General features: G+C 40.6%; 1 protein-coding gene across 2 annotated transcripts in view; it reads left to right on the top strand.

The window, feature by feature from the left end:
- The window catches only part of TAFA2 (TAFA chemokine like family member 2), a 163,767-nt gene extending 138,016 nt beyond the window's left edge, over window positions 1-25,751 (top strand). For both annotated transcript variants that reach the window (XM_056847151.1, XM_056847152.1), the window contains exons 5-6: window positions 12,348-12,556; window positions 25,688-25,751. In XM_056847151.1, the coding sequence (XP_056703129.1) occupies window positions 12,348-12,359 (12 nt within the window). In that variant the 3' untranslated portion in view covers window positions 12,360-12,556; window positions 25,688-25,751. The remainder of the gene's footprint in view (window positions 1-12,347; window positions 12,557-25,687) is intronic.
- The last annotated feature ends 780 nt before the right edge of the window (window positions 25,752-26,531 follow it).

Genomic DNA, 26,531 nt, shown 5'->3' with positions numbered 1-26,531 from the left:
GTACGTACACTAGAAACCTAAAACTCTGTTTATATATTTAAATGTCATGCCAGTTTTATAGATCCTGTAGAGGTTTTTTGTACTTCTTGTCTAATTTTCTTAAATCTTTCAAGCATCATTGAGAACTGCATAAAGACTCAGCAGTATAAAAGTATGAATATGGCACATCAAAAGAAACAATCCATAGATGTTAATATATAATTTAAAAGCAAAACTAGACAAAAGGTACTTTGTACATGCCTCAATGGCCCCAAAAGAAGTAAAATTCATAGCCACTTTTAAGACCTTGTTGATCTCATAGTCAAGATTTGAAAGAACTTAATAGATATTTGGAGAGAGAATCAGTATTATAAGAAAAATATATCTATATCTTCTTTTGATTAGGCTCTTTTGTTTGACAAATGCTTCTGTATTAAGTAAAAACAATAGTAGTGAAGGGCACTGGAAAGTCTGCATGGTTTCAGTGCAAATCAGGCTCTATGAAGAGTTTATAAAAAAAAAAACCCCAGCACTTGATCAAAGACAACCAACTGTTCTAAAAGACATTGTTCCAGTGGTGATATATGGAAGAACTGATTCAACTAAACCGTAGTGAATTTAGTTGTCTTTTATAGGCAGGCCATTCCTGAGGGGGTGTGCATCCGTGGCAGCTGGGAGCAGTGCAGCCACACCTTCTCTTCAGAGACTTCCCAGCTGTTGCAGAGAATAAAAAAGCCTTTTTTAAAATAAAAAGGTGAAAATGAGGAAAATGCCCCCATTGAAAACAGTGGGGCTGCGACATCAAAAAAGGTGTCGTAGCCCTGCCACCGCAGCAGCAAGGGGCATTCCTGGGCTGGAAGGGGTCAGGATGGGAATTCCTTGAGACCGCCCCCCATGCCGGTGCCACCGTATTCTTCCAGGATTTAGTTCCCAGAGAGGCTGCAGCAGCGGGGGAGCCCCACACAGCTCTGCAGCAGCCAGGCATCAGTGGGATTGCCCCCTGCGCCAGTGTAAGTGCCCCTTATACCATGATATGTGAGCACTTACGCTGGCGCGGGGTCACTCCACCTCCAAACAACTCCCCCCCTTGAATGTGCTTTAAGTTTGGGCTGTCTAAGCAGCTCTTTCAGAGATTTCCCCTGACAGTAGGTCTAATCGTGAGTCAGCACTGCTGGCAACTGAAACCCCACAAACAGAAGACCAGATAACCAAAATATAATTAAACCTTACACAGATATCTAAATATATTATTCTATTATATGGGGAAAAAACCCTGCAATTAAAAACAAGTACAAAGCTAACAGTTACAAACAAACGGTTGGATCTTATATCTCCTTTGTGCTAAATTGGATCCTTCTCTTAAGAATTTTTTTCATGGAAAAAGATTTCTTCCAATGTAGAAAAACATCTTCAGATGGAGGAAGGCTTGGGGGGAAGGGAACTGGAAGACCCAGCAGTGCAAGGGGTCATAGGATCCAACCCAATGCGTACTAACTATGACACTTTCAAAACATATCAGATTTTTCAGAAGTTCTGAACTGCCTGGATTCTTATTTGAAGGGTTGAGCATTAGCTCCTAACACATTTAATTTAATAGGCAATAATTAAAGAAAAGATATTTATCTCTCTGTTCAACAAATAGTAGACGTAGATTCAGTTAAGTTCAATTTATTATGGTCATTGACCAGCAAAATAGATGTAGATTCTCTAGAAATGATAAATTGTTCTGGGACATAGAGAAAGGTGGAGCGGAGGTGCTTAGGAAAAATCCAGGTATCTACATGTTTTAAAATAAATAAATAAAATACCAATAAGGCTTGGGCACACAGAAAAAGATCAATTTTATTGCTAAGTACAAAAACTTGAGAAAGACTACATGGATAAAAAACACTAATTGCATTTATTTATATTTCAAATAATATTTACACATAATACGAAGTGATGTGTTCAGAATATCCTGGTCAATAACGGTACTGTATTTAAAGGGAAGAATTCTTGAAAACTATGATATTGGTATCACACTGGTGACTATTTGGCAAAGCAATAAAAGAAAAGATGTGCAGGTAGACTTTCGCTGTGTTGTGGAAAGCTGTTCACTGTTCAGTAAACTAATATGCAGATTCATTATTGCTGTTCTGCAAGGGAACAAACCATTCCAGGTGCTGTTTCAGGAACATAGGCAAATTTCAGTAGATAAATTGATGTAATATCTGAGAGGAGTTACTAAGAATTTACTATAGATGTCTAGGGGGCATGTGTTCAATGATGAATGCTAGAACTATTAATCACAAAAGAATTGGCACAGCTAGGTTTCTCACATTTCTACCAAGGAAGAGTAAAAGTTTTGTGTTAAGATAATCAATACAAAGCTGAATTGTGAGTCAATGACTAGCAGGGGTTTACCAAGTGGAGGATCTTTCCCAAGCATGCACTATACCATGTGGTATGGTCCTTACCAGCATAATAATGCTCCAGTATGGTCAACTTTGTAAACACTGTAATTCCCATTTTGCTTTAGCTTCTGGAGCATATCTTTGGGAATAGCCTTTTACTACTAGATCTGTGTATATTTAGAGCAGAGAAAATCAGTATATGTATATCCCACCCAGAATATAAGACATATGGCTGTTTCACATGTCATGGGTTATTTTTTAGTTAGGATATACATTAGTTAGGCAACTTACAGTGCAATCCTAAGGACTGCTTGTGCCACAGTGGCAGGGCGCCACTTTTAATCATAGAGCTGCTAGTCTGCTCCCTAAAGGATTCTGGCAGAGGCCAGGAGGCAGGCAAAACACTAAGAAGCAGGGCCTCACAGGCAGCACCCATACCAGCATCCTCAGCAACCATGCAGTTGCATCCTGTACAGGTTACAAGGTGTGACATCAGAGTGGTGATGGATAGGGGAGACAGAGCCAATCATAAGAGTACAGGACCATGACCTGGGCCAAGGTCAACCAGCTAGCTTCCATGGCAGAGTGGGAATTTGAACCTGGCACTCCTAGATCCTAGTCCAACACTTTAACCACCACACCATGCTGGTTCATTTACCTGGACTACCCACTGGCCAATCCCCCCTTCACACAACAGCCAGCAAGGTAAGGGAGGACCCTGTAATGCAGTCAGAACCAAACAGAGACAAGGTTGTGGCACAACCAAGACTTTATTTAACTGCAAATAATGGTGATGTCTGATGACTCAAGTTGTCACCTCTCTGGGGCCATGGGGAGATGGATTGAGCTTTCCCTTTCACATGTGTCTAACTGGGGTGAAGTAGCAGCCTTGCAGGTGGAACTTGGAAGGGCTGGCTGGGTGAAATGCTCCATTCCACGAGGTGGGCTGGGACTGCAGACTGAGCAGAGTAAGAGGGTTGAGATACTTGCTACGACTTGAGGTCTCTCTGTTGATTTATCATTTGCAGGAAAGCAAACCAAAGATACCTGCAGCAATGGCAATTGGGCATAAGCGCAATGCTGTGTTAAGTGAGTTCTGTGGCACCATGGAAAAGCTCCACTCCCAGCTCCATGGAAGGGGAATTTGCCTTGAACCCCCTTGAGGCAGATGCTGGTGCCATCCATACTAGACTCTCCCATCCTGTGTTGAAGTGCTCAGCAACTGCTAATGATCCTTCCACTGCAACACCTGCAGCTGTTGCACAAGGCTGTGATCCTGCAAGGGAATGAGTGCAAAGGTGATTAGTTGCGCTCATAGTTGGCATCCTGTATTCCTCTGGGCCTTTTGGGAATGGCTGCTCCAGTGGCAGGGCACTCAAGCTTTAAGCTTGCACTAGCGCCTATGGGCTACACTGTGTTTTTTTGCTGGCATAACTTTCCACCACTGATGAAAGGCATTCCCGGGCTGAAAAAGCTTAAGGAGCTGCCTACCTCCTGCCATGCTCGCCGATCAACCCACTTCCACCCTGGTCCAGGGCCCTACACCACTGGCCTGCCAGTGGGTGGCCACTGTGGAGCTATTATAGCAGCCGAGAGCAAAATGGCAATGCTAGGGCACTGCACCAGCATAACTCTGACTTAAACTTGTGTATCTCCAAGATACACCAGCATAATGGCTAGTCGGCTTCCTTAGCACTTTCGCCGCCCCCGTTAGATTGCACTGTCAGTGAAGTTCATCATGAAATATCATAGGATCCCAGCATGCATTCCTATAATGCATGAAATGCATGTAGAATAATTGGACGTAATGATCTACATGAATGTTGTATATATTATCTTAAGTGAAATTGGTTTCCTTGTAGGAAAATCATAATAGATCAACCCTTATACTTAGCTCATTATTATATTCAGCCCAGGATTTTCTGCACTACTTCACAGCAGCTTTCCAGTGAGTAGAAAGCTGGAGTCCTTTGTGGGAAGATGCAAGTGATCAAATTTAGCAATACCTACATGCAAAGTGAGTGTTCTACCCACTTTGTAAGAATTCTCAGTACAGAGTAACAAGGATACTTTCATATTATAATTTACAAGAGGCACATGAAAACTTGGTTTACTACAGGGATCTAACACATAATAGCTATTCTATGGCCAAAATACATGTCCGAGACCACAGAGTTCATCATGCATTTGGAATGTTCACACAATTAGCTGCAGGTGCCTTACAGTGCAATCCTAAGGAGATTTACACTCTTTTAAATCCATGGAAATTAATGGATGTAAAACTATTTAAGATTGCGCTTAACATTGCTATCCTAATCTGACTTACACCTTTAACTGGGACTAATTCTAGTTAGGATTGCACTATTAATATTATAAAAGTCACTGTAGCTCAGGAAAAACTAGTCATTTGAAGATACCTAAGAGGTTTTCACATGTTAAAGAATGTTTCTTGTCATATGCTTTGGTCATTTATCCCAACCCATGTATTTTAAAACTTTATGGATATTAATAGGAAGATGGAAGATAGAGCCAGCAGATTTTATTTGACCTTTATTGAATATCTGTAGGAGATGAAACAGAGAGAGTTCTCTATAAACCTGAACTATGTCTGAAAAGAAAGAATTGGTCCATCACAAAATTCAGATTTAGTGTACTTAACAACCCCTCCCAAAGACTATTACAAAGAAGGTGATAATTGGTAAGAAAAATGTAATTGTCTGTTGCTGACATTTGTTACATTAGCCCATGCTTCCCATTTTTTTCCTGTTAGGATTATCTCTACTTGGTTCCCTACTAAGGAAAAAAAAAACAAGGGTGGACAAGTAGGAACAATACAGAAGGGTTGAGAATGAGACTCTGGATCTAGAAGTGAAATTTATCTTTAGCTAAGGCTGAAATTAGTGTCAGTGAAGCAGATATAGTGCCTCATGATCTGTCCTCCTCTGAATTATAACAGATGCAAAAGCACTTTCGGCAGCCACAAAGAAAAAAATAGTACAAGTTCTGTTCTCTGTGCTGGCAACAATGAGAGATATTGCTCTTTTGCTAGCCTTTTCCCTTTGAGTTGTCTTGCTTTCCCAATTTCTTCTCACAAATAGGGCTGTAGCTCAGATTGAACTAAGATTTGTCAGTGGCACATCTTTTATCTCAAACAGGTTATAGATTAGATCCTGTGGGACAACAGAATAAGTGTGATCAGCACATCAGAACAACAGTGGAATTATTCTCACATTTGGGGCGCAGTTCTCTAATGACTTGTTTCAGAATAGCTCATGCTGATTTTAGGGGAGGGCAGCAATTTGAAGATTGCAAAAGGTTGTGTTTGTGCAACATTGTCTAAAGCTGAAATCCTATGCGCTCTCATTGAAGCCACTTAGAAGTCAGCCAAAAACTAGAAATCAAAACAAGCCTGAGGTCAAAGCCAGAAAATGAAGTAGAGTTGGAGTGACATATCAGAAGGGCAAACAATACTCTGTCAATGTCTGTGCCACTTAAAGATCTACTTCATGTGTAATACAGAAGACTAGGCAGGAAGCAGATACAGGATGTTCTATGCCACAGAGTATCAAGGACAGGGGAAACCAGGTGCTGACCAAGGCATCCAGATAAGAAAGCAAGCAGAATGCACAGGCAATGACTTGGAGGGGGAACTCTCCAGTGCACGTGGAACAAAGCTATAGTAGCTTACTGGAAGGAACAGCGTTGCAGCCTGCCAGAGCAGTTCCATGGCTAAGCAGGCAGGATTCCTGCCTAATTTAAAAGAAGAATAAGTTTCTTGGCTCACTACAGGTTCAGTAAAAGTCTTCCATGTCACGAACCGGCAGTTTGCTAGAAATTGAGGAATTAATGAAATTAGTGAATCACAGCCAAATCCTCAAAAATTACTCTGGATTCAGGTGCTTGTATGTTTTATGAATAAATGTAACTTATGTATGAATTTTAGCTGACTCATGAATGATTAGAAATGTGCATCCAGAAATTCACAAATCAAAATGCAAATCAAATCACGTCAATTCATTAATACATTAAATATACCAAGTTGCTGAAAATCAGAATAGTGTATGATATCTGGAAATGACCATAATTCGGGCATCTTGCTGTCTAATTGGCAAAATTGCTCCAGGTGAGGACAGCGGAAAGGCAGTGAGTGACTCAGTAGATACAGTAATTGAAAGGGCCCTCTCCCAGCCAGAAAAGGCAACAGATGTTGCCTCTAAAGAGAATCGCCCTAATAGGCATTTCTGTGCACAGTGATTCCACATTTTACCAGTCACTGCAGCTTCCCCACTGTCTTGGAGGGCATTCTTGATTCTCTGTAATCAGAAATAGTTCATTGTTGTTTACTGTTCTGTTCTCTGCTCTAGTTCTAGACCAGTCTCCTAGGCACAGAAATAAATGTTCTGTTTGTACACATTAAATGCAGGTATGGAGCATGACAGAAAAATACTGTTAGAATGGGTTCCATTTCAATACACAAAGCTGTGTCGGACTGAAAGGATTAAATCATTCTTACCCTATGCTAGGCACGTGCATAAAAATGACCCCCCCCCCATGGATTCGGGTATATTGAAGTTGAAAAATATCAGTATTCCTGATTTTTCAGGTTCCAAATACTAGTATGGTATTCAGATCCAGGTTTTATTTGGGAATCCAATATTATTCTGCTCCATTGTAGCTTATGGGGAACCTATCTGGGAGCCTGGGGGATGTTTTTAAGGTGTGGAGGAAAGTGCCATCAAGTCACAGCTGACTTCTAGCAACTCCATAGGGTTTTCAAGGCAAGAGACATTTGGAGGTGGTTTGCCATTGCATGCCTCCGCGTTGGCTGAGAGAGTTCTGAGAGAACTGTGACTGGCCCAAGGTCACCCAGCGGGCTATATGCAGAGGAGTGGGGAATCATTCTGTTTCCTACAGGGGGCAACTGTTGACAAGGGAGAAGGGAAATCTAAAATTGCTGGGCTACATGCTTATACCACATCACATAAAGGCAGGTTTCTCTGTGCTTTGGCTATTTAATGCTGTAGAAAAATGCATGTGAAATTTAATTGAAAATGCAAAGCATGTATATTTCTTCCTGATAGGCTAGGGATACGTTCAGAGGCAAACTAAAACCTGTGGGCTTCACACCAGCATTTGGGGTTCCCTCTGTTATTAAAGCAGTGTTGCACAGCTTGTATGATGTTAAGGACAATGGAAAGGTAGCGGTGATAAATGAGACTGGAATTATACCCTTCCAAATCCACTGATGTCAGCAGGCTTAGAAGTATGTAAGCTCTGCTTGTGAGCGCACAATCAGTGACTGAGTTTAGTAAACCACATTGTAATATAATTTAGTTTGTTTCAGAAAGGATATTTGTTGAACACAAACTTATCCAACAGCCATTATAATGTTTCATTATACATTTATGATATTTTTTTCTTGAAGGTAAAGATAAATACCTCAACTAGCTGTCATTAAAATGTTATGCAGGAAAAGAGATGTTCCTGAATAACATCATAGAAACAGAAAGGATGTCAGACTGTGGTCCCAAATGTATCTAGGACTTTGTTACCACCCAAAGATGTCTGTGTTTTTACTTCTGCTGATAATCACAGAAACATAGAGTTGGAAGGGACCTCCAGGGTCTAGTCCAACCTCCTGCACAATGCAGGAAATTCACAACTACCTCCCCTCCCCCCACAATAATAATCCACAGGATTTTTTAAAGAGAAGATTTGAATACAAGGATAGTGAAGAACATAATAAGACTCTTACTGGAGTTCCATCCGGCCCATCATCCTGTTTCCTACAGGGGTCAGCCAGTTGCCCTTGGAAGCCTTACAAAGCAGGATATCAAGGCCAAAATGTCTCTTGTTGTTGCCTCTGAACAGGTTCCATTTAGCAATCATAGTTATTAGCCATCATGACTAGTTTGGTACAGTTGTGTTCATTTGAGAAGATGTACTGACCTCTATGTTCGCCTCTTTTTCTGCAAAACCTCATGGTCACTAGGAAAAAAAAAAGGTAATCCCAGTAATGAAGAAATTGCAATAGGTATAAAATGGCTGGAGCACTTTCTATAGTCTTAGTACCTATAACTGGCCTTAATTTTTTTTAAATAGGTCATTCTCTTCAACATCTGTTCCTATGCAACATTTTATTCTTTAAAAGTGCTTAATTTTGGCAGGATTGAGCCCATTGTTTTCAGACCCACTTTTCGCATTATTTTTTTTGGCACAGGAGTGTTCCTGTGAGCAATTTGTATTATAAAAAAATCATGGGAAATTTTAATCACATTCCCTCTCATATAATTGTACAAGAATAATTTCCCTCCCAACAATGCAGGGAACCTGCATTAGCAAAGCAGAATTTACAGATGTTAAGAGTCAAACATCTCCTAAAATGTGAAAAAGTCTGGCCATTGAAATATGTAATTAACTGTTTCATTATATTTCCATCTTGGTACATGAAGGTCATTTTTGAAAATGCCATTGCTCTTTATTTTACGTTCTTTGAGGGTACAACTTGATGAAATGGCAGGAGATCCATAATCAGATTCCCTGTGGCTTTTATAAAGCTTATCGCACCTGGGAAGGGAAGCCCAAATTAGATTGGGGAAGGGATGTTTGAATCTTTTTCTTGTTGCCATTTTCCCCATTTTAATTTCTTCCCTTCCTGGAGCTGCAATTTGCCTCACAGGGAAAAAGTATACCCATACTCATGTGGCATCTTTGTGTTTTCCACCATGAAGCAAATAGCAGTTGGGAGATGTATTTAAATAGGGAAAATAACATGAGGGAGAACCCCTGAGGGCCTCAGCAGCCTCCCCAAGACTCCTTTTAAATATAAAAGAGGGAAAAACCTGTGGGAGAGTTCATGAAAGATCTCCAGATGGCAGATCTAGTTTGTTCTTTAGCTGAAGCAATAAGGTGGAATCCAAACATGAAAGCAGTACTTTATACTGGAAGTAGGAAAACTGGTAATTCAGAAGTATATCAGTTTTTCAAGTTCTTATTAAATGGTGTGTTTCTGCTTCGTAGAGGGAATAATTATTGCTGAAGTTCAATTATAGGTAAAAAGCCTATTCCCCCTCCCCCCCAAAAAGGTGTAAATAAGTTTTTACTTATAGAAAATTTGCAGGTATTTTGGTTTATAGCTGAAATCTTTTTCTGCTGACCGTCATACTTTGTATATATATTCTGTAAACCTAGTGTGCACTAAGCAATTAAACTTGGTGTTTGGGGATTTTTGTTATGGAGAATCTGGAACTTAATCCCAGTTGTTCACGGGCCAGTTTTCTCCTGATAGCATAATAAATGGCAACAGAAATTGCTAAATGTTTCTTTGCTCAATTTTCAAGCACAGCAGTACTGGTACTTAATTATCAATTAGCTGTTTTTTCTTTCCTCATTCTAGAGTTAGCATGTTTAGGATCAGGCTGTGGTTTTAGTTTTATTTGTTCACGTACAATGTGTGTTAATTTTCCTGTTTATCCAGTTAGAAGGCTTGTATGTATGTAAAGCATGTAAGAATATCTTGTTCACTTGTGTTCACCAGAGAACATATTGATGTCTGTTTTTGTAAGAGGAGTGGGGTCGGGGTTCACCGCCCATTGCTCCTCAGTCGCCTGGAGGGGTCGAGCCAAGGGAGCTTCCTCTGCCTCAGACCATTCAGAGGGAGAATCTGAGTCAACCTCTCCCTCCGAAGAAGCCAGAGTCTCGCCGCTGTCAGTCGCCATCACGGAGATCTCTGACTATGCTCCTTCCCGGCCTCCGCTCAATCAGCCTATTTATAGGCCTGGCTCTCCACCCCTGACCCAGGCCCCACCCCCGAGACCTTATTAGGGCACTGAGAGCTCTCCCCTAGAAGCCGGCCTTCCTCGGCCAGTCTCCGTCCCCAAGCCGGCGCGGCCCCACCCGGGACGCCCCCGTCTGTCTATCAGCTGGGCGTCGGGGCTGTTGCCCGTGAGCCGGGATGAACTGCCGTGTCCGTCTGGCTCCCCGTCATTCTGCCACATTCTTTCTGCGGTTTCTCCCGGGTCCTCCAGCCGCCTGCCCTGCACTTTGGCGGGGAAGCTGTTGCCGGCTCTCTTCCCTGGGGGCTGCTCGCCGGTCCTGGCTTGTCGGCCGCTTTCTCCTTCCCCGCCGACGGGCCTGCTGAAAAGAAAAGCTCTACCGGTAAGGGGTTTGTTGCTACTTTGTTCCTGGGTCCCGACTGGTCCTCCCTTGCCGGGTTCCGGACGGGGTGGGGGAGTGGCTCAGGCCCGAACAGATCTGGGTCGGGGCCATCTCGGGACAGTTTTTATGTGCATCATGGATGGAGAAAGATGTCCTGAATGCTGTGATGTCTTTTTTCAGGTGTTGCATCTGGGGTATCCAGCTGCTCACACCAGGAGTGCATGCTACCCACAGTCAATTCTCCTGATATGTACCATTGCCATTTTGCCTGATTAGGGCACAACATATATTTTTCAGCTTTGGTATGTGCTACATACCAATGAGCCAGCTTGGTGTAGTTGTTAGGAGTGGTGGACTCTAATATGGAAAGCCAGGTTTGATTTCCCCACACCTTCACATGAGCGGCAGACTCTAATCTGGAGAACTAGATTGGATTCCCCACTCCTCCACATGCAGCCTTCTGGGGACCTTGGGCCAGTCACAGTTCTCTCAGAAGTCTCTCAGCCTCACCTACCTGGAGACAGGGAGAAAGATAAAGGTAGTTTGGCTGGTGGGAGGGGAGGAGAGAAGGAAGCAGGAATAGGATATGAGGGCTTTCAGGGAAGGGAAAGAAGAAATTAGTGGGAAAGGGGAAAATGAAGTGCCCCACACAAGTCCTTGTGACTCCATTGCTTGTTTTCTTATAATAAGTATTGTTGCTCTGTGGCTAAAATTAATCTGAAACATATTTGGCATTACATTGGCCATAATCTGGAAAGTCACATGTACAGATGGGTTCTTTTTATTGGTTATGGAACTCAAAGAATTGTTAACATAATCTCTTCCATTTCTGACAAATGCAGAGTACAAGTTTTACCAGAGTTGGTTAAGATGAATGTGTTTAGAGAGAAGAGAGATACCTGCAAGAACCTGCCAGTGAAGGGAAAGTCTATCCTCCTCACTTGTGCCTGTTTCCTCCTCTCTTGTGTGACCTAAAAGTTGGGAACGTAGTAACTTCCTTGCTTGCTTAACTCTGATTTTTTTCCCTAGCTAGTATGTACAAAGAGGCATTCAGCTTCTAAAAGATAAATGCAATATCTACCTATAGGTACCATAACTAAGGAATAAAATATTGTTCAAATGTGTGTGCATGCATGCAGAATAATGTGGATTGCAACTCTTAGTGGAACTAAATATGCGGATCATATAAATAGTGTATTCAGATCCCTGTATAAAGGCAATGTGTATACAACCCCTAGATATTAATGTATAAATGCTATGGTCAAATACACTAGAAGTTAATTGTAAATTCTAGTTGTTTCCAATAGGACAAAACCCATGAATAACTGTTGCTGAATCGTGCCATAGTTGCTTGTATTTATTTAACAATTTGGCCACATTTCCAGAGCCTCAAGGTGACTTACAACATCATGAAAAACAATTCAATACACAAATGCAATATACAATAAAATTGACAAAGACATATTAATCAAACAATAAAACAAGCCTTTTATCTAGCAAATTAAGAACAAGTAATCAAAATGCTTGCTGAAACAATATAGCCTTTTAGTTGGTCTGTGGTAAGAACTGAGATGTTGTGCTTCAGTTTAGTGAATGTTCTTTCTTTGCTAAAGGTGATTATATTAATGCTCAATACAGTTCCTTATTGGGAAAACATTTCTCTCATGTATTTTGGTAACAAAGACTAAATTTGTTTAAGACAATTAAAGGCAATGTGTATCTTTTCTGTAAGCAAAAAAGTTCTACCACTAATTCCAGTTTTTTTTGATGTGGTTCAGCCAGTAACAGTGTAGTACCTGACATGTGTTTGTTTCGTAGGCAAACGTGTAAAATCCTTCAAGAACAAGGAGATTTTCTGCTGTGCCTGATGTCAATTTTTGATTATTCCACACACACACAATATTCTGGCTCCACGTTTGGGGCAGTAGTGATGAATCCTAGTTTTGGTCGGATGCTCAGGAAGGGACAGAAGGTTCGTTGAGGAATAAAGATGTTCCAGCCTCGGTCTAATACTCACAGAGCAGCAGGTGTGTACAAAAAAACCCAAAACAGCTTTCCATAGTTGTAGCAGATTTTGATGTATCTTGTTTTTTTCTGACAATTACATACAGAGAGTATCATATAATTTTGCAGATTTTGTAGTTTCAAACTGTACCCTGGCAAAGATCAAAGTAGTCAGCCCTCTGCAGTGTGATCCATTCTCTGTAATAAACATACGTATATTTTAATGTGATTGTTTCAGGCACAAGTTAGATAGTTCACATAACAAGAACTACAATCCATAAAGTGAAAATAAAATCTGAAAATCTAAAATGTGTAAATATCTCTATATTTCCAGTAAAATGGAAAGCATGACCGACAGTTGCCAGCACTACTACTTTTGACCTATCTGTTTTTCAATCACATATTTATCCTGCCCTTTCTCCAAAGTTTACATGGGCTTTCCCCCCTCCATTTTGTCACATTGATCCCCTGAGATTAGTTAGGCTGAAGGGAAACATGTTACTGAAAACCATTCCCAAAATAAATCTACGGGACTGTCTCTCCTGGTACACACCCAAGAGAGCATTACTCTCTACGAATACCAATATATTGGTGGTCCCCAGCCCAAAGAGTGTCCAGCTGGCCTCAACTAGGGCCAGGGCCTGTTTGTGCCCAGTACGATCAGGGGCCTGTGAGATTTGACACAGTTCCTCAGGTCCTGTAAGACTGAGGTGTTTCACCAGGCGTACGGTTGAGCACAGCAGCGGTGTATATCATAACTGGCCTCCCTGCCCACCCTCTCGTTATGTTTTGTTCCATCCCGGGTTCACTGTGGCCCAGAATGTGTACCAATTGGTTTAAGGATTTCATCAGTTTACTTTAAATTTTATTGATTTTAAGGGTGTAATGTTATGTGGGTTTTTATGTAAGTTATGATGGAGTGTTTTCATTATTGTTGTTAGCCACTCTGAGCCCAGCCTTGGCTGGGAAGAGAGCAGGGTATAAATCTGATACAACAAACAAATAAATAAATTTGTACTGAATATGTTCAGGGTCTGGCTTTGATGAATCTCTGGCTTTGGTAAATGTTCCTTTGTCATATATGATAAGCAAACAAATTCTTATTAGAAACTGGATTATGTTATAGAAGAGGGGGGTTTCTAGTAAAAGATTTAGTTTTGTCAAAAATGGTGCCCAGTCTAGGCTGAAAAGCCTATGTCTTTTTTGATGAAGTTTGCTCATGGAAGACAACTTTATTCCATTACCTTAACCATAACGGTGGTGGAAGGTGCCTTAAAGTCGCAGCCAACTTATGGTGACCCCGTAGGGTTTTCAAGGGAAGATGCCTGCCTCTGTGTGGCAACCCTGGATTTTCATGGTGATCTCCCATCAAAGTACTAACCAGTACTGACCCTGATTAGCTCCTGAGATCTGATGAGATCAGGCTAGCTTGGGCCATCCAACTTTAACCATGACATTAACTATATTAGGCCAGGGGGTTATACATAGGGGTTTGTATTCCGATATTCCACAGGCAAAACAATGCCCCAATTTGCTGTTTCATTTCCACTCAGAATTACCCAAAATGACCCAAAAATGATCTCCTGAAATTATGGGAGTCTTTTGGCTTCAGGGACCTTATGGACAGGTAGGAAAGGAAGAAAGAGCTAGCTGGAGTCCTGAAACAGCAGCGAACCAGGCAGGGGACTCTCCCTCACATGCAGCAGTGGCAGCAGGAGCAAGAAGGAAGGAAGGAAGGAAGGAAGGAAGGAAGGAAGGAAGGAAGGAAGGAAGGAAGGAAGGAGAGAGAGAGAGCGCCAAGGCCCAGACACCAAATTGCCAATGCTTCCTTTAAACACCCTTTCAACATTCACTGTTGTCAATAGTCTACCAACTATTGAAGATAATGGCAGTAAATAGGTCAACCAATGCCCAGTATTTCCATACCTGAAAAAATTACCTGAAACAGAATCACGAAGTAGCATCAATACTCATGAAATTTTGTTATAATGGTAAACATGCCCTTTCTGAAATACAGAAATAAAATTTATACAATTTTTTTAACCTGTATACCCTTATTATTGCACAACAGAAGATTGTTTTTACCTGACTTTGACTCTTTTGTGACATCAATTAATGAACTATCTCTTTTCTCTCCCTTTTTCCTCTAGCACTGCAGTAATTAAGGGTTATATTTCAGTTTATATTCCAGGTATATATAAAGTAATACATTTCAAAAATTAAAGGTGTCAGTATTTAGCCTTTCTAGAAAATCATTACCTCCGACCTAGAGGATGTTTCTTTTAATTCCAGGTGTGTATGGACTGTCTTGGATTGTTCAGGTCTGTGGAAAAGGCATCCTGCACATACTAAAGAGCAAACTCCAGTTATTCTCAGCTGAAATTAAGCTATGTAGAGTAAAGTAAATAACAGGTGAATAGAGACAACATACAATAGCAAGTTAGCACTCAGTAAATACTACTGGAATGTGCATTCTTCCTCACCTTAATTTATAATATGTCATTTTGGCTTCTAGTGCATTTTGGTGCTTAATTACTAGGGGCCCCATTTGCTATTACATACCATTCCATAAGTGGTGTCTACCCACCACTTATTTAAAACATTGGGGAGATGATGTTGTTTATGCCACCAATTATAGATAATATTTGGTTGGAATGAATGATCCTTTAATTGCATGTATGATTTTCAAAGTTTAATTGGCTAAAGAAATATGAAGTTGATGTTTAAAAATATATATAAAGAGGTCTCAATTTCTTCAGTGAGATTCCAGTTTTAAAAGGCATTACAGGTTTATTATTCGAAGTTACTTCTATGCCATATTTAAGACAAACACAATAGAAGCACTATTTTTAAAGTTTCCTAGAAATTCAGCGAGAAGCATGAGATATTCTGGAATTAGCATAAGCAGTGAGAAGCATTAGGGAGAGATTCTTTCAGTCCAGATCTTTTGGCAGAACCAGACCTATGGAACCATGCCAAACACTCAGTGAGTAGTTTCAGATTAGAAGATATGGGCAGAGAATAATTAGAATTCCAGAAGCAATTTCAGCCTGCAGTAGCGAGCAGCCAAGAAAGCAGAGTTTATAATGAGTATACTTGCTTGCAGTGGATGGCAAACATAATCCGTGCAAGGAGACAGTGGTGGATAAGCTGGTGCTGGCATGCTTATCTTGCTATCTAAGTGTTTGACACAAGCATTAAACTGATACTAATTATTTTTTATTATTTATTAGAACAGTTATATTTTGCATTTCCTTGTGATTCAAGGTGGCTTACAAATTACGATTTAAAAAGGGAGAATATTCAGCCCATTTCTGAAGGGGTGTGTGAAGCTCCTTAAGAGCCAGCATGACCCCGCACCAACGTAGGTGCCACCATATCATGGAACAAGGTGGCATCTACACTGGTGCGGGGGCAAACACGCTGGCATCCTGGAGCCACCAGCCACTACCACCAGTGCAGCCACACCAATGTTGACATGTGGGGGATGTTCCCGGGGGCAGAGCTGCCTTTGGGCAGCTTCCTAACCCTGTTCACCCTGGGAACACGCCCTTGACCTGTGGTGGGGCTGTGCCACTTTGTTCAATGGGGCATTTTCCCCTTTTTAATTATTTTTATTTTTAAATCTCTCCTTTTTTTGTCTCCACGGTGGCTGGGAAGCCTCTGAGGAGGTGGTGCAGCTCTTCCACTTCCAGCCGCCGCGTATCTACCCCCCATTTCAGGATTGAGCTAGTTATTTTTTTTTTTAAAAAAAAAACCTTTCATAAAAGATATCTTCAGTTTATATCCCATTAAAAGCCACTGCAAATAAAATGACTCTACAGTTGGCACTTCATCTCTACTCAAGGAGCCCATTTTTCAGAATCGGAGCTACAATAGGCCCTGATGTCAGGGAGGATACCAGAGAGAGAAGCTACCAGGTGGCAACCTGAGGATCTCACCTAGCGCACAGGGACATATTGGTGGAGACAATCTGTTAGATGGTCCTTGAGTCATAAGAGGGATTATGAAGTACATCTTGCAACTGAAGTGGCAGGACGATCTCTCAGTATCTCATTGAAGGTATGGCTTCTAGATTGCTGGGCCAGTAGACATTCCTGGCTCTAGTTCCTAATTGGCAACAAAGCTAAAGTTGATGAAGCTGGCAAGAAATAAAGCAGTGATGACAATTTGGGGTAGCAATTCACAAAAGAAGGTAGTGAGCATGCACTAAACATACCTGTTAGAAGGATGCCCTTTCCAGTATATGCTGTCTGTCTATCTGTCTGTCTATCTAGTACATCTCATACAGCTATAGCCTTGAGCAGAAAATAAAGGAATAAAAATGCCTTGCTTAGTGTTATTCTTTTGGTATTTAATTATTGCCCCTATAAATTTTGCCACAGACAGAGTAACAGCGCATTCCTGAGAGGAATGCCTGCACCGAGCTTAGGAGGCAACCCAGCGGCATTGCCTACCCGGTGCCAAAAACCCTTGCAACCCTCATAGGCCGGCAGGAGGCTGCAGCGGTGTCTGGGCCCAGCGTTGCTGCGGCAGTTGCCACAGACCAACGTCCGGGCCTGCACGACAGCGCTGGGGCCACTCACGCCAGCGTGTGCCTTCCAGGCACCGGCGTTGTGAGCCCCTGCGCCGGCGGAGGCATTAGTCGGCCTCCAAAGGCCTTTGAGTCGAGGTGTCAGCACGGCTCAGGAATGGGCTGTAATAGAATCATTTGTATCTGATAGTAGCCATGTCACCTGCACCCTCATACTGCCAGATGCCTCATTGGACATTTCCATATTTTAAAATAAAGGAGTAATTAAACTGGCTCTCAGCTCATTAAATTCCCCAAAAGGAAGCTGAGCATACCCTACAAGCCCTAACAAATGTACTGTTAGGGTCCAATTCCTTTACTCACATTTTGATTAACCTAGTTATTTTTACAGTCTCTGTAGTCTTTACCATGTCATTTGTAATTCCTAGACATTTCATTTTCTTTTCCAATAAATAATCCCATTGGCTAATGTGAGCATCTGCCTGTACAAGTCCAAGTAAAGTAGGTCTCCCCACAGATTTTAAGATCTTAACTTTCCCAAGGAATGCCTTTTCCCATGCCTTAGTTGATGATTCACCCAATTCAGCTCTCAGCGCTATGCCCGAGACACATCTATGAGTAGCCAGCAAGCATCTGAAAAAGTTATGCTGGATGCAGTCTATCCTCTCAGAGACAGCACCAATCCAAATTTCCACACCATACAAAAATTGGTTTGAGACCTTGGCATTATATACCTTTAAAGCCAAGGGGACAAATTCACCTCCTGCTATATAAAAATACAGCATTATATACAGTATAAAAATATAGCATTATTGCCCACCAGGTCCATGTGTGATTTCCATGTGAAGGATTCATCAAAATGAATTCCCAAGTATTTGAATTGAGTAACCTCTTCCATAGATTGGCCTGCTATATGCCATCTGAAGATTTTCCTTCTTTTCCTTTTACTTAATATCAGAACCTTAGATTTTGAAACATTAATACACAGACCATCACAGTTACAGTAATCCTCAAAATTTTTGATCTATTTACGGAGCCCCACAACTGATCTGGACATTAACACTGCATCATCTGCATATAAAAGAATCAGGATTTCACAACTGGACAAATACAGAAGATGGAAATTATTTCTCAAAAGACAAGGTCTAAGATCATTAATGTATAAATTAAACAGCAGGGAGCACATGCTTTTCAATAAGAATATATTTGCTCATTCAGCCAAGCAAATTCAATGTAATGTCAACTACTTAACTGAATCTATCCTACTCTGTAACAATTAATAAGCATCAAATGATAGGATCAGAAAACATAATTGCTTAGATATTAAATTTCTGATAGATCAATTACAAAATTACTAAGCCCCCCCCCCCCCCCGAACACTTAATGAGAGACATCACAATTTACTTTAAACAGCTACGGCTGGCTTGTCAGTTCAGGCTCAGGACTTCATGGCCACCATGACAACTACAGGTTTGTCTCAGATTGCAGTGGGCCCAACACATGAAAAAGGACATATGCTGGACCTTATTTTCTGCACCTAGCGGCTGGGGACTGGAGGGGGTGGAGGACCTGCCCTGGTCATGGTCAGATCACTATGTTCTGAAGGCATGGTTGAGCTTGCTCCTTCCTCCCCGCAGGGAGAGTGGACAGATTTGGATGGTCTGCCCTCAGAATTTAATGGATCCTGCTGATTCCTAGGTATCTCTGAGGGGATTTTCACAGGCTCCCTGGTGACTCTGTGAAGGCCCTTGTGGAGGCCCCTGTGGAGGCATGGAATGATGGGTCTTCTGGGGCCATAAACAGAGTTGCTCCTTGGCATCCTCTTCCACACTCTGTGAAGCCCCCAGTTCCTTGCTTCACCAGGGAGCTGGGTCACATGAAGCAAACTGGAAATTGACTAGAGTGATTTTGTTCAAAGTCATGCATGACTTGATAACACCTAAGTTCAACTCTCCAGACAATGGAAATTTGGCCTCCTGCATTGATATTTTGAAAGGTTATTTGTTGACAAAATCTCTCATCCATTCCAATTTGGAAGCCATGTTGAGTGCAGATCTGGTACCTTTTATTATGGATAGTTTTCAATAGATCCCTTCTATGGATGAAGACAGGGTCCTTGGAAGTGTGAGGGCCATCACTTGTTCTCTGGACCCATAACCATCATGGCTTTTAAAATCTTGCCAAGGAAAGGTATTGCAGCCGCTAGTAAAAATAATCAGCTCCTCCCTGATTAAGGAGGCTCTCCTTAGGCCTTGGAAGGAGGCAGTTATAAAACCTCTGCTCAAAAACAAACAAACAAACAAAAAACACTTCATCTGCAAGGGATGAGGTGGCCAGTTACAGGCCAGTATCCAATTTACTTATTTAGGGTAGGTGGCAGAGCATGTGATGACAGAGCAGCTCCGGGGTTTCCTGAATGGCACATCTGCCATTGGAGTTGGTATTAAGAACATAGCCCTTTGGTGGTTTCATTCTTCTGTTTGACCAGACACAGCATCTCCACCAGAGCTGCAGAATCAACTGGGTGGAACGTATCTTGTAGGGTGCCAGTGTTCTATTCTTTCACCCATGCTGAGGCTGCTGAGTGAGATTGTCTGGAGCTTTGGGGCTGCAGATGACACCCAGCCGCCAGATGCATTTATCTTGGTTCTGCACTGGTGCTTTGAGGCTGTGGTCAGGTGACTAAGGCAGAACTGAAGCTGCCTCCAGACAACACAGAGGTAATGCTGGTTTGGGAAGGCTGATATTCTAGAGGGACTGAATCCACTTGTCCTAGACGGAGTAATGTTGACTTTTTCAGAGCAGGTTAAGAGCTTGGGAGTGCTCATGGACCCTGCCTTGCTATTTGAAAAGCAGGTTGCCATGGTGGCCAGAAGTGCCTTCTATCAGCTGCATCTGTTTTTCCAACTTTCTTATTACCTAGACTCAGCTGATCTGGCTATGATGATCCATGCTTCTGTAACCCCATCGTTGGATTACTGCAAAATGATCTACATGAGGCTGCCCTTTAAGACAAACCAGAAACTACATCTAGTCCAGAATGTAGCAGTCCAACTGCTGTCAGTGGCTAGCCGCAGGGAACATATGTGGCCTATTTTGTAACAGCTTCATTGGCTGCCAGTCTGTTTCCAAGTTCAATTCAAGGAGCTGATTATGATTTTTAAAGCCCTTCACGACTTAGGACCCACATATTTGAAGGACCATCTCCTCCCATATGTCCTTGTGCACCAATTATGGTCTACAGCAGTGTTTTCCAACCTTTTTTTGACCAGGGACCACTACGACTTTTTTGTTCGGTGCAGGGACCCCAAGGTTCAAAATAAAAATTCCGAGAATTTGAAAATAAACTTTAATCATAACTGTTGGTTAAACATTAAACTTACAATAATATTTGAATATATATGTTTATAATAGAGAACTTTTAATTGAAAATATTAATTTATTATGGGTTTATAACTTTGTTTCGCGGACCTTAATTTAGTTCTCGCGGACCCCTGGGTGTCCACGGACCCCCGGTTGGGAACCAGTGGTCTACAGGCAGCCTTCTGTTGGCTGTCTCACCACTTAGGGTAGCCTGACTGGCTTCAACCAGAGGCCAGACCTTTTCCATCATGGCATCCCTTAAGAGGTGAGAAGAGCCTCATCCTTGGAGATATTTAGGAGGTGCTGCAAGGCGTGTCTGTTTGCAGGGGCATTGAGGGGATTTGAACAAAATACGTCTTTTAAGGGGGGGACAAGGAGGGATTTAGGGCTTGTTATTTTATCTTTGGTTTTAGCTGGGGGTGTTGCAGAATTGCAGTTGATTTGCATGTTTTGATGATAATTAATAAAACTTGCCAATCATTTAGATAAATCCTGTGAATTAAAAAAAAAACATGAACTTTGTAGCCTTTATGCTATTCCTGGTCTAAGATTGTTAGACCCCAAAAGAAGTGGGAAAAGTATATTAAAAGAAGAACTTGACACAAATAATAATATAAGTGCTAAAAATAATAAAAAATGGTTGTGTTTTCTGACTTCTAAGCCTTTGGCCCATCTTGCCATAACATTTCCAAGATTAATCTGGAACCACAATGATGTTTATACTACCATTTGCAACATTTTGAAATTTTAGTATGAAATACTTGGTAACAAACATAGTTACACCAGAAAAACAAGATGATAAATGATGCTCAAGCCAAGAAATTAGTTTCTCTCAGAAACACACTGACTATGTTAACACAGTCTTACTTTCGTTCACAAATCATACTGTTGACTATTTGTGGAAGACATACAACACTATGTCTAATGCATACCCATCTGTTCAAAAATGCAATTCCAGACAATATCTCCATTCTGTAAAGTGCAGAAATTAAAACCATCAACAGTTTCTTTCTTGTGATGAGAATTTAGTCTGATGCTAATAAACAGCAGTCTGCTTACAGCTGATGCATAGGAAAATGACTTGGTTTTTTTTTTTGCTAAATATAGCTGCACAAACAACCAAATCTATGGAAATTATTAGTTTGGCTGATCCTACTTGATCTTCCATTTCTTCTCCCCTCAACCTCTGTGAAATGCACCTTTGATCAATGTAGAAAAGCTATTTTGAGACAGGGACCCTCTGATCCCAAACTGCCCTTAGTGAAGAATTGTCATTACATACTAGGGGAACTAGTGAGGAAAAGCTGACATATGTAAGAGGATGCGGCTTAGGAAAAGAAAGGAAATGGGGAAGGGAGAACTATGTATGCTTTCCTCAGTTCCTTAGAGGAAAGGCTAAATAAATATGTACTACATAGGATACATGCTGTTAAAATCTGTTAAATTATGTTCTGCTTGTTAATTTGCGCTGCTCAGAAGCTACAGAGTTTCTCAGTTCATGTTAGTCTCTGTTTTTCCTATTGGCCAAATGGAAAATGGAATGGCTTTTATGATAGGTGCACATAAGCTGGCTACTTAATTCACAGTTCTTCAGGTGAATCTACTCTATTGCTATGTGGCCCTTCAAAATAAAGACTCTTCCACACTCTCCCACCCTTCTTTCCAAATAATTTTTCTCCTGACAGGAGTTATACCTGGTCATGGAGCCTTCCCTGGACATGTAGATACAACAAGGTCTTCCCTCCTAGGTGTCTGTGTTGTTTTAAATTTCCCTCCAGCTCTTCTAAGGAATCCACACAGCAACTGAGTTTTGATACTTGGTCTGATTCTATCATGTCTATTTTGTTCATTGTTCATTGTTGCTTGCTTCAGAAGCAGCAGCAGCAGTTTTGACCAACTGCAGTGGTTATTTGATAGATATATCCTCCAGGAGACCTTCCAAGTTATCTCTGCAGTAAATGAAGCAATCCAAGCAAACATGTACTCATCCAACTTTATCTGAGATGTAAACCCCTTTCAGATTTAATTATGCATTGCTGTTTTAATATGAAACTAGTAAGTTCACAAGCAATTAGGCTTGGCTCACAGCGGCAACTCACCAATTTAAATGAAAAAAAGTCTTGAAACAGAAGAGTAATTATTCCGCAATTGTGCATCAAGTACACAGAAAATGAAGAGAGTCTAATTCTTTGTATTTATAAAGTAGCAACCTATGTGAAAAAAGACATTTGCGCATAGGGAGCAATTTCTTGCCAAGTATGAACAGATTAATTCAAATAAATATTTAGGGTGTTATAGTCCTTTTTCCATCTGTAGTGCTGAGCAACAGCAAAAGTTAATTTCAGATGTATTAATAATTAATTGAAAAGTTGATTGGAATTGATTGGAACACATTTGGAATGTTACTCCTAGGATTTTTAAGATCAGAACAGTGCTGCAGTCCTATTCTGTGTGTTTTTTAAAAAAGGATATTGGCACAGGACCTTACCTTCCAGCTGCTCTGCTGAAAACCTTGCATGCCATCCAAAAACAAAACCTTTCTGTAAATAACACGGATGGATATTATCTAAAATTTAACTGCATTTTTATGAAATTGACTTCCACATTCCAGTCTGGACTCTGTTTAATGTGCAAGTGGATAGATGCCATTAGCACTAATGGCTGATGTGTGCCACCCTTATATTAGGATTTATGTTCCCAGCTAGTAGCAAATGTGGACTTTTCCAAGTGTTACTCAGAGAAACAACGTGTGACCTACCAGCATAAAATTAAGACAGAAAAGGAAGGACAGGTGGAGCAGCAGGAGTGCTGGCAACTGAAACCCATTAGGAACGCCAAAGAAACAACAATAATAATGACAATGATAATAACAATAAGCAAACCGAAATAAAACAATCCAGCAGTGCATGAAATCATCCTTTGCATAAACAGAGAATGGCTGTGCACCATATATTACTTACACTGTGCAGCTGCAGATCAAATATTTGTGTGGCGCACGAGTATGTGACTCATACTATGCAGTGCTTTCTTAACTGTACAAAGCAGTTACGACATGATTGTCTTATGGACTTTTGCAGAAGTGTAATGACACAATGGGTTGGATCCACCAACTTCTCTGCTTTAGTAAAAGGGAGGGGGGTTTCTCACTTCACCACCAAAAAGGTATGCTGGCAATATTGGAACCTGTATGGTCAAAAGTCATGTGAAAAGAGGGCTGAAGCAAGGGGGAGAATTAGGTGAGTAAAAAAGATGACCTGGATTCAACTTCTTGAATTTCTTACCCAGCCCTGTAGGCAGGAACTCTGTCCCCTTCCTTTTGGCTCCACAGGAGGAGAGAAAGGTTCCATGTGAGCATCAGGAGTTGGAAGAGATGCCAATCCCCTATTGGCTGTGTTCAACTATAATCATAACTATAATGCTATAGCTAACTTAGTTTTTGTTTACTTTTCAGAGGACAGGACAGTATATGTAGCTCTTTCCATCTTATTCCACATTTAGTACTAGTAATACATGAGTAACGCAGAAAACATGATGTTGCTTAATTTCTGTAGATAGACAGCATTTTCTGTTTCCATTCAATGAGACAAAATCGGAAACCTCTAAAATGAGTCTTGCAGGAATTCCAAATCCAGCTGTTAAGTTCAAGGACCATGATAAAAACCTTTTATATGGCCGAACACTATAGCCTAACTTAAATGTCTGTCCCTCCCCAACATGATCATGCTGCTGCCACTGCTCTTCCTTATATGCCTACATTACTATAGATGGCCTAAATCCCAAAATATAGCAGCATTCCCACTCTGCAGATTTGATAAGAGCGATATGCAGATAGTTTTGCTGAGGGCAAAGAAATGGTTCATTATTAAGGAACATGACCCTTTGAAATCTGAGGTATCCCTTGATAAACCACTATTACAGCCAGTCCATTGGGTCAGTGCTCTGGAGAATGGATAGTATTATTGGATAAAGTTTTATTTCAGAAAGTAACATGATTATTGTATCCACGGACACAGCAGAAATAGTTCTTAAGAGGTTTTTGTTTGATATGGCAGATTTTGTTCCTTCTCTTCATGTTTTAAATCCAAGTCAGCATAGGGAAAAGCCAATTACTGTGAAATATTCTGTCTTGCAAACTCTTTCTCTATGGTATTTTTGTTTTTAATGTAAGAGTGGATAAAAGTGCTGCAGTGAAGTTTTGAGGGTTGTTGTGTCTACAAAGGGGTAGAGGATGAATATATTTTGAATATACAGATGTGTTTTTCTTCTCCAAGGAGGCTTTCTCTACCTCCCTCCAATGATTTCTGCTTTCTGTATTGAGAGTAAAAAAATGACATCTAAATGATCATGAAAGTAAAAAGGAGCAAATCTGCAAAATTGCCCACAGCCTAGGCAGTAATTTGGTTTCAGTGCAGGACTGCTTAAATTCATTAAATATGAAATAATATTCCAGAGTTATATTTTCAGAGGTTATGGCTTCAACAAAAGTATGTGAATTCCCATGAGCATTGGGTCTTTTGAACAACTCATTTATTTTGTGTACACACAAAATGGTACCTGTATGTTTTCCTACATTGTCTATATAGTAGGGTGGCAGAAGTGGTTTAAATTGGAAAGGCTATACCTGATTTTGAAAAAAAAATGCAGGAGGCCCAATTATGGAACTTACATTGTCATCTAGTTTGGCTCTTAGTATTGTCATTATTGATCCCAAACTACTGTATTCTTCTGTGTATCTTGTGATTTTTCCTACTAATTAGTTAGCATGATTTGCCGGTTGATCTTGGGGGGTGGGGAGATTTTATGTATCTTCATTAAAAATAAGCCTTAAAGATGTTTTTCAGCCAGACTTCTACAATTCTAGGGAGAAATATTTCAAACATGCATACTAGTATTTTACTATAATGGGCAGAACCTAATTTTCAGTGTACCAGAATCCACCATAAAAGGGTGTAGTCAAATGGAAATAAGGGAATTTTACAATGTCAGGAAATGAGAAAACAGGACACCACCCCACCTCCCTTCAACAATTGAGATGCTTTCCTTATTCTTGTCTATTCCCTGTTTTCAGTTTAACCTCAGTCAGGAAATTAATTACACAATTAATTAATTTTGGAATATGCAGATCTAAATGCAGTCTTATTGCTTCACTTGCCTTCTTTACATAATGGCTTAGAAAATAGATTTATGCCATTATAAATGTCATGTTCAAAACATTTAAATTTGTTCTTGTCTTCTTTCTATATTTTTATCGTTACAGGTAACTCGATAGCAAACGACAAATCAAATCAAACGCATGACTGATAACATTAAATACAGTCACAGGAAGTTTTAATGCTCAAGTACGATCCATGAGGTTAAGTTTGCAACTGCTGGGGCATGCACATTATTTCCATGAGAACATGAGCTGCTATACATAGCCACTTGAGATCAAAACTACTGGAAACTCAGCCGCACAAATCATAATGATTTCAATGGACTGAACTGTGTACATTTGTAAAAATACCACGAACTTAAAGGAATTATATGGCAAAGGAGGTCAAGAGATGATGCTAAAAAGACACAGAAGCAGCAGCAATCTATTGGATCCTGGCTTGAGACTTGTGACATTTCACCTCTACAAAAGAAGTCTTTGAACTATCCTGATCCTTTTCCTCCAGAACTTTCCCAAACCTCCATCCCTGTTGGGATTGCATACTGTTCTCATCAAATTACTGTTCCAGAAATTCTTCTCTGACACAGCACACTTTTGATTTTTATTCTATCCGGTCAGGGATAGTCCAGAACTACATATTTCAACACACTGAAGTTGCTTTTCTTATAGGAATGGAACTATATATCCATTGTTAATCATTATTGTTGACAAGTAGTAGTTATCTGAATATGTCACCCATATACGAATGTTCCATTAGTCGGACATGTTTCCCTAAGGCTAACCAGCTATTGAAACTCCTGTCAGATAAATAAAGGATGGTCAAAAGTCAATTTTCATTTTCCCTCCCTGGTATTTTTAAAATATCAGTTTTATATAATTTCAAGAAGATTTCCTTGTATACCCTTTAATTTTTAGCAACAGGTCCTACAAAGATGATAAATAATACATG

This window comes from Euleptes europaea, chromosome 3, assembly GCF_029931775.1.
Source record: "Euleptes europaea isolate rEulEur1 chromosome 3, rEulEur1.hap1, whole genome shotgun sequence".
NCBI classification, from domain to species: Eukaryota; Metazoa; Chordata; class Lepidosauria; order Squamata; family Sphaerodactylidae; genus Euleptes; species Euleptes europaea.
This window is presented reverse-complemented; position numbering and strand designations above follow the sequence as displayed.